This window comes from Coloeus monedula (assembly GCF_965178545.1).
Source record: "Coloeus monedula genome assembly, chromosome: 4".
NCBI classification, from domain to species: domain Eukaryota; kingdom Metazoa; phylum Chordata; class Aves; order Passeriformes; family Corvidae; genus Coloeus; species Coloeus monedula.
In genome coordinates, this window is record NC_138784.1 from 22,177,374 (window position 1) to 22,192,465 (window position 15,092).

General features: G+C 38.3%; 1 protein-coding gene across 1 annotated transcript in view; it reads left to right on the plus strand.

The window, feature by feature from the left end:
• Positions 1–15,092, plus strand: part of RFX4 (regulatory factor X4) — a gene marked incomplete at both ends in the record, with an annotated part of 85,915 nt that overhangs the window by 19,696 nt on the left and 51,127 nt on the right. Inside the window, 2 exons of the mRNA XM_082280820.1 lie at positions 6,335–6,395; positions 12,506–12,629. Of these exons, the coding sequence (XP_082136946.1) occupies positions 6,335–6,395; positions 12,506–12,629 (185 nt within the window). The remainder of the gene's footprint in view (positions 1–6,334; positions 6,396–12,505; positions 12,630–15,092) is intronic.

A 15,092-nucleotide genomic window follows, 5' to 3' on the forward strand; every position in this document is an offset into this window, starting at 1 on the left:
ATCATGAGATTAAAAAATCATATACTAAAACATGATATTGCTTTCTTTTCAGTCAGAGAGAGGAAACAATGATGAATCTAGCTGATTTTAAAATAACTATTTTTTTCTTTTGTAGTGATAGTAATATTAGATCTTGATTTTTAGCAATAGCAGGTAATCAAAACAGCTCCAAAGTAATTTAAAATAACCAAATTGTTTATTTTTAAAATTGCAAGACAATTTCTAGCTTACCATTTAGTTTTCCCTGTTCATACAATTTCTATTCTGCTTAATTTGCCTAGAGCAAAATACTCTTCATGCTAGTTTTCCTCTCAGGACTTCATATATTCACGTTACAAGATATTAATGCAGATTGAATTCTTTAATTCAGTAACTGGTAATTTACATTTCATAAATATGAGTTTAGAAATATTTTAGCTAACTTAATTGCTGAAATTCCCTTTTAATTTTTTTGCATTTTAAGATAATTATTTATTTTGACATCATGGTAAAATGGCATGCCCTGTAGCACAGTGTTGTAATGGATCATGAAATTTGCTGTTTTGGGTCCTTACTCTTATTTGTCTAAGGATATGTTTTGAGGCAGTATTTCTGAAGGAGAAGGAAGATGTTAGTAGAAATATGGTATTTATTAATTACTCCCAAGCTAAGAACAGTGGACAAGAATCTTTAAAGATAGACAGTGAAACTGGGAGATGCTTGGGGGTTTTTGTTTTTAAAAATTAAGGAATAGAAATTAATTTATCTTAAAAATATTAGAGTGGATTGTAGTGAAAATACAAACATCAGTTTATTTTGAATTTTACGAGAACCTGTGGGATATACAAAGTTCATTTCACTCTGATGCTACTGAGAAAGTGATGGAAGAAATCTGTAATGAATGAGATGTGTGTTCAGACTCTTAATAGGGCCAGAATTCAAGATAGGTATATGTGCTTTAAATGTGAGCATGAGAAACTTCCACATAGCTGGGGCCAGTAAAAAGAGGACCTGTGTGGTTAACAAGAGCAGGTGTTTCAGACAGTGGCATTGAGAAGATGGGATGGTGGCTCATTCTGTTTTCTGGTTCTGGAATTAAGGGGCAAGCAACAATAATGAAAGGCAGTGAATTTAGAACTGATAAAACAAATACATAAATGAATTTGTTCCACTATTTGTGTGCAGAAGACATTGTCACAGCATATAATGGAAACCCAAATGAGAGGCAGAGTTGATTTTATCTAGCTTCCTTCTTAATAGCCAGTTCTTCCAGATGCTTCCTTTGCACTGATTACCAGCATTTCTGCAGTGCAGATAAGAGAATTAATCCACCTGAAAAGTCATCCTTGTTTTGAGGGGGAGGTGAGGGAGGGGAGAAGGTGAAGAGGAAGGAGTAGGAAAGCAAAATAAGCCACAGCAGCAAGACCAATAATCTGTGAAATCCAGAACAAACTAGAAGTTTCACCATAGAAATCACTGTCCTATGAGCTCCTTTCTAGCCCTCGAGCTCTTTCTAAGATTTTTCTAACATTGCCCACACACCAACCAAAAATTTCCAAACCATCGTGTAACTCTTTGTCCAGCCTTTGTCATACATTTACAAACAAAGCAGGAGGCAAAATGTTTTGAGAAAACCCACGTAACCCTATTTGAATTCTTCAGAATGGTGATCAAATTGCTGTTGTCAACGTAGCTCCAGTTTTCATCTGCAACAGAAGAAAGCCTCATCCGCCTTTCTCTTGACCAGTTTTTTGTCTCTATGCATGAGGTAGCTGTTGGCTGGCCTACCAGAGAAAATGTGGGTTTGGTTTTCAGTTGGGGTTTTTTTTTTGGCCTTGGCTCCACTGAAGATTATGAGAACTTGTGCTGTGAACTGGCAGTGTTCTTACAGAGCATAACGTTTGCTCTTGTGACTCTTTTTCCTGGATGATTTTAGAGTTCACAGGGTTTTAGGACAGGAGTAATAGTTTTGCTGGTCTCCTTTTCTACAGTTGAAGTATGCTACAGAACCACACTTCAGGCCACAGAGGTCCTTTGCAATCTTCCATTCTTACCCAGAGACATCCAGGCCTCTTGAACCTGCATTACACTGGGAAAGGAAGTGATGACTCACAGCCATGGATTCACATGATCTCTGTACTTCCTGGGGTGCTCCTTACTCTTTTGGAACATTTTATGACCTTTTCCAAACCACAACTTTTACATTCTAATACAAAAATTATCACTAAATTTTATTTCACTTTCCAGTTTTTAAAACATTTTTCCTACTGCCACTTCCACATTCCATGTTCGTCAAAAGATTCACAGGAAAAGGGAATGGTACAACCTTGTAGGCAATAATTAAAAAAACCCAACCCTGTAACATTTTCTGTGTACTGTTCATTGAACCAGGTTATCTAAATTTAAATAGAGGTCTGGAAGAACACAAATGAAGGCTTATGAAAGTTTCAACTTCAGTTCCATGGGGAAGGAATTGTGATGTTCCTTGATGAAGTGGAAGGGTTGCTTGTCCAAATTTTCTTGCTTATTTGGAAATGTAAATGTGTAGACAGCTTCTACGAGATAAATGAAAATATTCAGACTACTTTTTGTACTTCAAAAGTGGTGTTCAAAATCCATGTTCATACTGGCTGTAATGGACTTATCCAGCAGCTTCTTTTTTTGTTTGAACTAAACCTCTAATTCTTCCATTTAAAAAAAGTTTTTAAAAGAGCTACTTGTTTTCATTGAAATTTTCCTTGGAGAAAATTCTTTCTTTTTCAGTCATACCTACTCAGTGAGAACTATGCTCCCATGGTTCTCAGAGGGTTTTAAAAGATCCCACTGTTCTAAAAGCACGGAATACATGCTAATGAGCCTGAATCTCATTTATGGCTACATGTAAGAGACAAGGTAGCTTCATGTTATAATCTAATTTTAGCTAAGGCCAAATCACTTTTGAGAACAGCCAAAATCTGGCCTGCAGGGGCTACAGAGGAAGAGTCAATTCCTCGGAAAAATGTGGAGCTACCTGAACTAAGGGAAGGATTTTATCCATATAAAGATACTAACAGCATGTTAGCTCCTTAGTGGTTTTGAGACACATGCAGGCAGCACAGGAAAGTACAGGGCTCTCCAATTACCTCCACAGTGGAAAGAAGAACTTAGCTCCATTTTAGTTATGACAAACAGACTAACATCAACACTTTAGAAAAAGGTGTGTCTTCGCTTTGGGTTGCTCTACTCACTGTGTTTAAGGCAGCAGGCTCAAAGCTGCTGAGCACAGCTCCTGCTGTCTTCATGTCTTGCAGCAAGAAGCAAGAAGTCCCTTGAGCTGTACCTAGAATCAGAGAGCAAAAGTTAGAGGATACCATTGAGAGCTGTGGGAAAGCCACAAGGATACAAACATGCACAAGATACAAACAGGGCTTTACCTGAGCGGCTTTGAAACAGAATTTTGAAAGTAAGATGGAGATGTTAGCAGAGAAACTTCCATGGAGTTTGGGAAGAGGAAGATTCTCTGATATATCTGGGAACCAACAAATACTGTTTTTCTAGAACATCAATGTTCCCTGGTTTTATTATGTTTGAAGGTCCCTTCTATGCTGAGAGTTTTACTTGCAATTGTCTAAGCTATTACCTGCATTCAGTTTGGGATGAGTACCAGGTTTTCCACTTAATCAGGTACCTTGAAGACACCTTTCCTTGGGATGCTGGTAGTCCTCCTACTGGCAGAGCACACTAGATGGGTTTCTCCCTGAGGTGCTGTGTGTGAACACCTGCATCTGTGAATTAGGAACAAGATTTTTCCTTGTGACTTCAAGCCCTTTTGGATTTGTCAGAGAAGAATTGTCATGTCTCTTCTTTGACAGTGCCTCAAAGCAAGACTTCTTTTCAGTGACTTTATTTCCTTTTCCTACGAAATAGATTTGATTTAAAAAGTACTGAATTTTTAAAGATATGAGTTCATTTTAATCTACAGTGTTGTTTTAATGTGAATTGATAAAATGACAGGCCAAAAAGTAAGAAATGCAGTTTTCTCTTGCCTCTTTCATGCTAGATGAAGCGATCTAGGATCAGACCTGAGTCAAGAGTTAAATATTCTCTGCTCGATATGGATGCCATTAGGTGCCCTGCTGCCAGCTAAAATATAAAGACTAGGGATATTTATTATATTCTGCTAGTCAGTTATCTGATGAGATTGTATTGTTAAACTATACAACGTAGAATTAAGTGCTTGTATATGTAATACTGAAAGCTTGTATTTCTAGGTCCCATCGATTCCTGTACTATGTGCAGTTCTTTCCATCTTTTTAATAGAAAAGTGAAAGTTTGGCTGACAGCTGGTCCACTGGCAGAAAACAAAGTTGCACTGTTTTCTTGTACAGAGATTTTGGGGAGACAAGCAGTAACTGTGAAAAATTTAGCTTTGTTGAAAATCCAGTTGTTCAATGGGTAATATTCTCTGGGAAATAATGCTTAAAGAAATTTTTGGAGTTATGGTTGAAGTCCATCCTTCTCCTTCTTGGAGAAGGGGCAGTTAGTGGAGGATCCTGAAGAGTCTTGAAGAAGGATCCACAGGAAGCAAACATACCTGAGGAGGGAGACATAAATTGCAGTTTATGACCTAACTGTTAGTTTGTGTTGTTAAAACAAATCCTTACGTGGGAGGAGCTGAGTACAGCTGGTGTGAAGTGTGTCTGAGGGAAGGTTAGGTAAAGCAGGTGCTCCTTCTTAGTGCAAGTGAAAAACAGCTGGAGGAGGAATGGACGGGGTGCAGAGACTCTAATATTGTGTAACTTGGATATTGACTTGATGTCTGGTGTCCGCCACGTATCCAGAGGGAAATTGAGTCACGTTAGCACAGGTGGAAGCCATCCCATGCCACGTCTTTGCTCGTGCGGGGCGGCAGCCAGGGCCGCTCGGCATTCAGGCCCCGTGTGCCCGGGTTTGCTGCACGCCGACCGCCTGTTTAGGAAAAAACAAATGAAACCCACAATTTAAAAGTGATTTGAGATGTGTATGTTGGTCCTGTGCGCTGAATAAAGGCGGGCCCTGAAAGGCAGGGAGGGAGTGTGCGGCCCAATAATTAGGGGCCCATTGTCATGCAGATGCAGAAGGGGGGCTGCGCTGGGGGTCCGGGGAGCTGCGGAATGGATTTGCCGACGCCCAGGGCAGCGGCCGCAGGATGGAGGATGCTCGGTTAGCACAGCTTCCCGTGAGGGATGCAGGAGATCCTGGGCGACGAGGGCTGCAGACTGAGCCTTGCTAGGTGGGGTGTTGTTCATGTGCGTGGGTTCCCGGGACAGCACGAAAAGGCCTCCCAAGAGGGTCTGATGTTCAGAGGAGATAGCCCGGCTCCTGTAAGATCCAGCATCCTAAAGCCTCGCTTAAATAACTCCTAAAAGTTAATTACATGAAAACTTGCAGCGTGGTGTACAGGTTTACCTCACTGTTTAGGTATCAAAGCCATCTATGCCGAATGGCTTCATCGAGGAAAAAGTTGTCAAAATCTCAAAATGTGTTTGATACAGCAGTGTTTGCCAAAGAATACCCTTTTGGAGCTGCTGATTGTACTCCACTCAGCTTTCACCAAGGAATGTTTCATATGTTTAACAAAACACAATTTAATCGGAATTATTCTATGCATATTCCTAAATTGTTTCAAAAGAACAAATGCAAAGTAGGAAGAATCCAATATCTGAAGTTTAATTTTAATTATCTTTTTCTTTATTCATCTTTTATCCAAGTTTTTGGAAAGTCAGCAAATCAGAGTTGCCTCGGAAGCAGTTAATGGGGAATATTATCAGAGAAATCACACAGAAAGAAATGAAGTGTATTACAGAATATACACTTCTCATTCAGAATTAATCTCTGTAAATTTATAAACTTCTAGTATATACATTATGTTAGGATCAAACAATGGGTGTACCCCATTATTTTAAATGCCTTATCTAATATAAAACTTGGGTAATGCAACAGTTCCCTTGGAATGAGTGAAACTGTTTGCATGTTCTGACATGCTGCTAGAGATCTAAGAGTTACTTTTTTTTCATATAAATTTTATCTTTTTCAATGTCACTATTACTAGGCATCACTCTGCTCCTGCTATGAGTGATACTTGCATGGTTTATTGCCTTAAGCAGTATCTACAGATGGTAGTTTAGGAAACATCATTATTTACATTTCCAAAATTCAGCCAATATCTTGAGAAAGTTTTGGCACTTGAGAACATTTTAGATTTTTAAAAATTATTTGAATTATTTTTTAAAAAAAATTCTTACCATTCAAAATTTCTTTTTTAAAAAATGGTTCATGAATTCCTGAGAAATTCCTGATGAAATTACATAGCATTTTTTTGTTTGTTTCTTAACAGATGAGGAAAAAGAAAATAATAGAGCATCAAAACCGCATTCAACTCCAGCTACACTGCAATGGTAAGATGCCTTTTAAAAAAATTAAGAAAATCTATTAGTGTTTTTAGTGATGCATTTTCCAGATGAAGAGAATAGAGCTCTTGGCCATCTTAGACAGTTCTAAAGATACTTTCACTGTAAGTGTTTAATGTGCCTGTTAGTAACCTGTACAGCATTTCTCAACAAATGTCTTACGGGATTTCTTTGAACAGAGGAAACCTCTGATAAAGTTTAGATTATCTACTTGGCATAGATATTTGCCACCTTGCCAGCTGATTATTTGTGGTTTGTCATCATTGTTACATTTATTACAAAAAGAAAACTAGTACTGAGAATCTTTTTCGAGACTCACATTTGTTTCAGTGTCTGATGAAGCCCACCCTTACTGACTGTTTTACTGACATGAGATCTCTGTAATTTAATGTAGAAGACAACAAAATGAAAGAGTTTGAGGTCTGATTAATTTGTCAAAATCCCCTTGCAAAGTCAGTGAGGAGAAAAAAAGGAAGGGTAATTGGGAAGAGAGAGGATAATTTGTGAGTTAGTCTACAGTGCTACAAAAAATAAACAAGTGCTGTTCCCAGTGATTTGCAGATGTATTTTAGTCTGCATGTTCTGTAATGTGTACCTGTAATTCTGACATCCCTTGCTAGAGGTCATCTCTTAGACCTTTTTTGACTTTTGCCTTAATTTAGGTTTTCAACTCTTGTTTAAGTTTCTTAATGTTGTAAGTGATCAAGTATCTTTTGGGAGGTTCCATGTATCTGGAGAACAGAGCTCTGTTACAGAGCAGCCTCTGAGCATGCTTATCTGAAATCCCACAGCCCTCAGCTTGTTTTAAGCCTTTTTAAAGAAAGGCCTTTACCTAAAAGTACCTGAAGTACTTCTCGTAGTTTTCTGGATGAAAATATAAGATTATTGGTAAAAAATGTGGGTTTTTTAAAGCAAAATGTTAGCAAAGTTCTTTCTCTGCTTCTGTCAATCTCTTGGGAGATTTCACTGAAAAAGCCAGCAAAGAATAATTCATTCAGTGTATTTTACTCTGTTTTCCTTCCTGTTAAATTACGTGATTCTGTGAATCACGTAATGATTATGAATGCATAAAGATGATTTGGATTATTTCTTCTATATTTGCATTTTAAAGTTGATTGGTGAGGTTTTTGGACCAAAAAACCTCAAGACCTGTGGGTTAATTTTGAATAGGTTGCTGCCAGTATTCAGAAACTTACAGACACTTTCCATGTAAACAACGAGATGGACAAATATAAATAAAGCCATGTAGTTTGGAGCTATTGTTTCTTTGTACCTATTTGTATCACAGAAGTCCTGTTTTTCAGAAGTTCAAGAAAAGTGAATGACTTTTCTTTAACAGACTCTCGGGAAAGGAAGTGGCTACAGACAGAAAATTTATAATAATGAAATGTCATACTGGTATTTTATTATTTTTCCTTATTCACTCCCACAACTTCAACACAGTTCAAAAAGGATACTAAAGAACTATCTAGCTAAAATAAAGCAGCAAGCAGGTCTTACCAGTCTCAGATTCAGAGCAGTGTTTATTTTGCAGTGAAGTCAGTTAAGAGTCTTTTCCACAGGAGCAAATAATGTGGTAGCCAAGAAGCCAGCATTAACTAGAACATCCAGTGATACTGTTCCCAACAGAAAACAGGCAAATACTGTCAACAGTCTTTTGCCAAATACTTTCAAGCTTCGTCAGTCAAAAAGGTTAGTAAATCCTTAAACTCCTGGGATATTGAGCCCTGCTGGAATGTACTGTGCACACTAATGCTTATTCAGCAGTGTTTGCAGTAGAATCATAGAATTTTGGTTCTGAAAAGGCTGCTTACAGCTTCTTCCTTTCTGTCTTGGTAGTGTACTGGCTTTACTACCTGTCTGTGGTATTATGTTTCTTACATGTTGAGGTAGGTCAAATATTCTCTCCCTTTGAGTCTTCTGGAGCATCTGCAATTTCCTCCGTTCGTTTTCCACCCAAAATTCCATGAGGTGACAGAAAGCAAGTAAATTTCCATGTTTAAAATCTTTAGCTGCTGCCAGACTGAATTATACAATTGGCTGATTTATTAACAGGCATGTAGGTAAAAAGTTTCCCAGCTTACTAACCATACCCACAGAACAGTTTTCTGGTAGTTTCCATATGCTTTTCAACATATGTACTGCAGCTTTGAATTGGTATTTCCTGGAGAAATTGATATACTAAGTAAAATGAGAAGCTCAAAAGTTATGGTCAAACTGCTAAAGTAGCAAGCTCATTTTGTGTGAAGATGAGCAGTTTCCACTGTTTGGGAAGTTGGACACATTAGCATCAGGTTATTTGTACTGCAGTAGCACCCAGCAACCCGTGGGATGGTAAACTGCTGTGATCAGCACTGCAGAAGTGCTGCACAGAGTACTTCCTGAAGGGTTAGCTTTCCATGTTGGACTGTTTTGCCTGCTCAGGTGTGGTGGTCAAACCTCAGCCAACAAGTAAATACCACACCAGCTGCTCACTCACTTCTCCCCTGCTCCCAGTGGGATGGGGAGGAGAATTGGAAAAAGGTAAAACCCATGGGCTGAGGTAAGGACAGATGAATAATTAAAGTAAAATAAGATGATGATAATAATAATAATAATAATAGTGTTAATTAAAAGGAAAAAGAGTAATAAACCCCAAGAAAAAACAAGTGATGCACAGTGCAGTTGCACACCACCTGCTGACCAAGGCCCAGCCCATCCCTGAGCAGTGATCAGCACCTCACAGCCAACTCCCCTCAGATTATGTGCTGAGTATGATGTTCCATGGTATGGAGTATTCCTTTGGCCAGTTCAGGGCAGCTGTCCTGGTTGTGGGCACCCCCAGCTTCTTGTGCTCCTCTCTGGCACAGCGTGGGAGACTGGAGAGTCCTTGACTTGGGGTAAGCACAACTTAGCAACACCTAAAACATCAGTGTGTTATCAACATTACTCTCATACTAAACCCAAAACACAGTGCAGTGCCAGCCAATAGGAAAAAAAATAACCTTTCTCAGCCAAAAGCAGAACATCAGGCATCACAACAAGTATTTGCACACACAGGGAAGACTAAAAAATGTATCTGAATATTCCTTGGGCAAGCATGTGTCCTGTCTTCTAACAACAATCTCTGGGCTGGATTCTAGAGGTGGAAGTGATGGGGTAAATTATTGAGCAGTTTTCAGGATACAGTACCAAACTGCCCTTGTTCTGGCAAATGGACACCTCACAATTGTCTGCAGGATCTGGTGTTTGCCAAATTAAAACTGGTCATGTTTTTACTGGTAGATGCTACTACCATTTAGAGCTAGTGAAGGCAGTGGAGTGTTGGAAAACAGAAACAGAGGAAATGTCAGTTGCAATGAAAAAGGAGAGGAAGAAAGCATAGCAAAGACATAAGGGAAATATGTACTTTTTTTTTGCATGGTTCATATTGCCATCAACTTTATTAGTTATTCCTTTTCTGGCATCTTGCTGAAAAGGGCAAATATATCAATCCCATGGGGAGCTATCCTTAATGTTTGTGCCTCTTCAAAGGTGAAATATGTTGAACATTTTAAATGTGGAAGATGAAGAACAGCTGAAGAAGCCAAGAATTGTGTCTGGATGACTGTCAGCCTGGCTAAATAGCCTTTTCCTGGAAACAGGAATGATGCTTTTGTTTTGTTTCATTGATGACACAAAATGAAGTGAAAGGCCTGGTAAATGTAGCATTACTGCCAAATACATCATAATTGAGGAAACTGCCAAATACATCATAATTTGGGAAGCTACATGAGCTTGAATTTAACTGTTAAGGCATGAATATAGCAATACCTAGTATTCTGTGCTTATCCCATGAGCCTGTGCTCGTTATCATCTGTAAAGCTATAGCTTGGCTCTGAAATGCACATGTTTATTTCAGGGGTGAACTGGTTGACCAAGGTGTAAGTGTGAAACTTTATTTTACTTCATTTTGGTGTGTGTGTTTACTTCCCCAAACACAGAATTATTCAAAGTACAGATAACCTAATCCCATGCAGTTTGGTGGCTTCCAGTGTAGGTTCTCTGAATAATAACAGTACTGTGAAGCTAAAGTCAACAAAACTATTCTATTTTCTGCAACATTTATAAAAAGAATTTAAAAAGAGGAAGGTAAAGCATAGCTAGGGAATGGATTCTCCCCAGATTCGTACTTTCTTATACAATGTTCAATCAAAATTAACGTGTTCCAGAATCTTCTGTGTGATTAACAGTGGTTAACGTCACGGTTGTTCTGTAGTGTTGATATAAAAATAAATCTTTAACAACACTACAGACATGACTCTGATATAGAATAATCTCATTTAATCTAGAGCTATGTAAGTGTATATGGAGGGAAGCAGTAACAGGGACAGGTAAACTCTCATTCCTGTGGAAGGATTAGGGACTTTATTCCTATACTGTAGTGGTACAAAAGGTCTCATTGTGAACTACTGGATTTCACAGGGCTTTATTACAACATTTAAAATGTTTATATATATATTTATATATACTTATATTTTGTAACTGGTAATGAATTGTTAGGTTGAATATTGCATTCATTATTTTTCTACAGTACTCTAGAATGCAGCTGGATTCAAAATATGATAAAGTTGTTAAATAAAAGACAGGAAAATAAAAGAAGTGGAGCAAGATGGGATTTTGATCATTAAAAAAAAAGTTCAGGTATAATGGGGCATTGTTCAGTGTCAGACTAATGACTCTCTGTGAAAGAGAGGAGAAAAAGAGAAAAATTCATCAGATATGAAGAGAAATAATTAACTGCTTTTCTTTCTGTCCTGTCTTGGTCACGGAAGCTGACATTCCAATTAGCAGCTATAGTATACAAACGAACTCTCCAGGTTTTGAAAGGAGGTTTTGTTAGAGCACTATGAAATTGAGGAAAGATGCCATGATGATATTTCTGTAGAAACCAGGGAAGAATAGATGTTGCCCATACAAACTGATTCCATTCATCTAGCCGGATATCTTATTAAAATAGTTTGCAGTCACAAATGATCACGATAACTGAAATGGAAGGTAGGTAGGGCCTGAAAAACGCAATGAGGGAGAGAAACTAGATATTTGGAAGGTGTTCTACAGTCATCAAATGGCAGGGGATTATTTGCTGTAAAACTGCAAGCTTTTTGATTATTATTTTGATAACAATTATTTTAGTTATTATTATTTGCTGTAAAACTGCAAGTATTCATTTTTTAATACAATTAAGAGGAAGTTGCACCTAACTTCTTCCCTTACCCAGCAAGGCAGACAAGCACACATGTAACTGTAGTTGACTATGACTGACACCATCAACGACAAGATTAATTATGGTTTAATGTTAAGTGTGTATGTAAATATCTCCTGAACATTTTTGGGTCAGCAATCATAAAAATGGCATTTCAAAGGAACGTTTCTTCTAATCTTTAGATTTATCATTAGACCAGCTTAAAGCTTTAAAGATAAAGCATATGCCTACTCATACATTTGACATATAATTTAAAATTTTATAGTTGTATATTTGCATGTATGCAATGATGATTTTTTTCTAAAAGGTAGAAGAGGATGTTATTTCACTGGGGTTTTTTCAGCATTGTATTCAGATTGTGGTTTCTTTTTGTTTTTTCACTTTGCCCATGAACAATAGCAAGAAAGTATTACACAATAAGATTTTGTGGACACTCCTGTGTATTTGCAAATTACTTGCTTTAGCCACACCTGCTTCCTCAAGGTAAGCAATTTTGCAGCAGGACAGGAGTGAAAAGAGTGTGATGAACCAAAGGTGATGTGTTCTGTAAAGAAGGAGAGCATGCTTCCCCTTAGTGAATATTTACTGTTTCATAGTTGGACATATATTTGTTTACTGCAGGATGCTTTCAGGGTATAACAGATTGCTGAGAACTCAGAGCCTATGGTTTTTGATAGCAAGTATGAACCAAGTGAAGCAAGCAAGTATTATGGGAGTGAATTGGAAGGAGCACTTAGGAACAGAGCAGAGAAAATTTAGTAGGCAAGTGGAAGCCAGCATGTTTGGCCTTAAAAGGTGAAGCTTTGTATACTGTTTACCATACAGGACATCCAACATACTTGCAGTTCTCTCTGTTTGATATTTGCTTTTTAAGGCTGGAGGAGAACTATGAGATTGCAGAAGGTGTTTGCATTCCTCGAAGTGCTCTCTACATGCATTACTTGGACTTCTGTGAGAAAAATGACACACAACCTGTTAATGCTGCCAGCTTTGGGAAGGTAAGTCTAAACTGCAGTATGACACCTTAAAATCTCACCTGGTTCAGGTGAATTTGTATTATTGAAAAGAATTAAATCATCTTATACTGTTAGAGACAAAGGTATGTGAATGAAATCTCTTGTGTATTCAAGTTATTGGACAAAGGCTAAGATTTTAAGTATTTTGATGGTTGGAATAATTTCTAACCATGGATAGGCTCCAGAGAATGTCAGTTTCCAGCCAAGCTGACAGTGACATGGTACACAGTATTGGCAGTTAAAGCTGGATTGGAAGTGGAATACAAGCCAGTGTAAACACATCTGCATTATGACCTGCACTGCTTAAACAAATGTGTAATTTTTAAAAACAGAAGGGTAAAATTGAATTCTAGAGCTAGTCTGTGCCATTCTTGCAAGCATGATATGGAGATCTCCGTGTTAATGATATCAAATGATGTGGCAAATTCACATGGTGCAGTACAATGCCTCCAGATATGAAAGTCTAGAAAGCATCTAGCTGCTTTTGTGAGCACTGCAGGTACAGGGTGCCCAGTTATCCAAGTTATCTTTTCACTGATTCCTTGTGCTTCCCTTTCTAATCCTGCTGTAGTAGGAGCCACTGAGGTTAACTCCAGCTTCACAGTGGAGATGCACTCTTAGCACAGACACAGCTGTGCATCATCTGGTGTGAGCAGTAAAGCTCTTATGCTCCACACCAACAGCAGATGTTAATAGCTGGCTAGAAGGTTACATAAAGTTTGTATTTTGGATTTACTGGTCAGGTGATATTTTCTTCTCAGTGAAAAACAGGATGATATTTAAAACTGAAATTCTACTGTAAACTGTGTCACAAGCCTTTAAAACTTGTCAGTTGTGGAAAAAAACCCCAAAGTGTACGGTTTGTCACTGCTTTTGAAATGCTTGCAAGCATGAATCTGAAGCCAATTGTCCCGCAAGCTGTTCTCTTTTAGTGTTTGCAACATTTGTTCTATAGAAGTGCTGGGTATTCAAAGAAGGAAAAATGCTTCTAGGGTAAGTGCCTGTGTAAAGAGTAGGTGAAGAATATATTTAATGAGGTGACATTTTCTATAGTGCATCTTTAGGCAGGCAGTTTGGCAAGGAAAGTAAAGCGTACCATGTTGTAACATTGTTATGTTTGTTGTGTCTTGAAGACCTGCATGGCTCAGTAGATTCTGTGTCAGGTTTCTGTTTAAATACACTGCAAAAGTGTGAGTGAAGTTGTTCATTGTACATATTATTGCTACCAAGTGGTAAGTATAGTGGCAACATGTAATTTAGGAACAGTGAAAATAAGAAACAGATTTCATGCAGGCTCACATATTTGGAACATGGCTCAAACTTACACAATGCTACTTCTGCTGCTGCTAAAAACTTCTGTATATTGTAGAGAGTAAATATTCCAGAATTATTCCATCAGAACATAAATTTACCAGGGATTCTACCATTTATCAGTATGTGGCAGTTTTGTTACACTGTTTAATACTTCATCCCCCTTCTCTCCTGCCTCTCATACATAGACCTGTTCATTGGTAGGAATCTCTTGACCTAGCAGGACAGGTACTATGACTTCCACCCAAAAATCGTGGCATTCCAATATGTTTTTCATGTGCTGTGATCCAAGTGTTTTCCTCTTGGTTGCAATAGAGTTCTGAAGCAGTGAGGCATGAAATTTTTACCTTTTTGTGGAGAGGAAGGAAGCCCTACATCACGGTACTGTTTCACACTAGTACCTTGGGTGGCCATTACTTTTGCCTCTGGGAACTGGCACTTCTGCACTGGTATGTCCAGGAACTTCTGACAACAGTGGGGCAAATATTGACATGAAATCAGCTTCTCCATCTGCAGAACCTGAGCAGACCCCACTGACCCTTCCCAGCCTGTTACTGCTAACAAAATGTACTGCACAGGCATGAAGATCTGCAAGGCACATCTCCATTCTCTCAACAGCTTGCAGCCAGCTTCTCCTTTGGAGCAGGTACATGGGTGTAGTTTTAGCCAACATTTGTTATTATGTGACTTACATACCATATTGGCAAGGTGAGCTGCATAAATGTCTTGGAGGCAGTTGAAGCAGTGCAGTGAAATAGGTGCTATTTAAGGAATTCTGAACTTAGCTTCTGAAACAGAAACCCTGGACATGTTTGTCTTCATTGGGAAACATCAGGAGCCCTGCAGCTGTCGTCTCCTCCAGAGAAAGGAGGTAGTTGTTCTGTGAAATAGTAGACAGTTCACCTTTCAGTAGACCACACTGAATTTATAATTCATTTCTGAACTTTAGCTCTGTGGGCAATGTTAAATATTCAGGCTTTTTCTTTAACAGACTGGTAGTTTTTAGAGAGATGTAGAGTTCAGCACATTAAAACAAACTGTAAGAAGTAACAGCGTTTCCTATTAAATTTCTAGGACAAGGACTGAACATCAGACAGTTGGTAATATTGCATTAATGAAACCAAAATTGGTCTG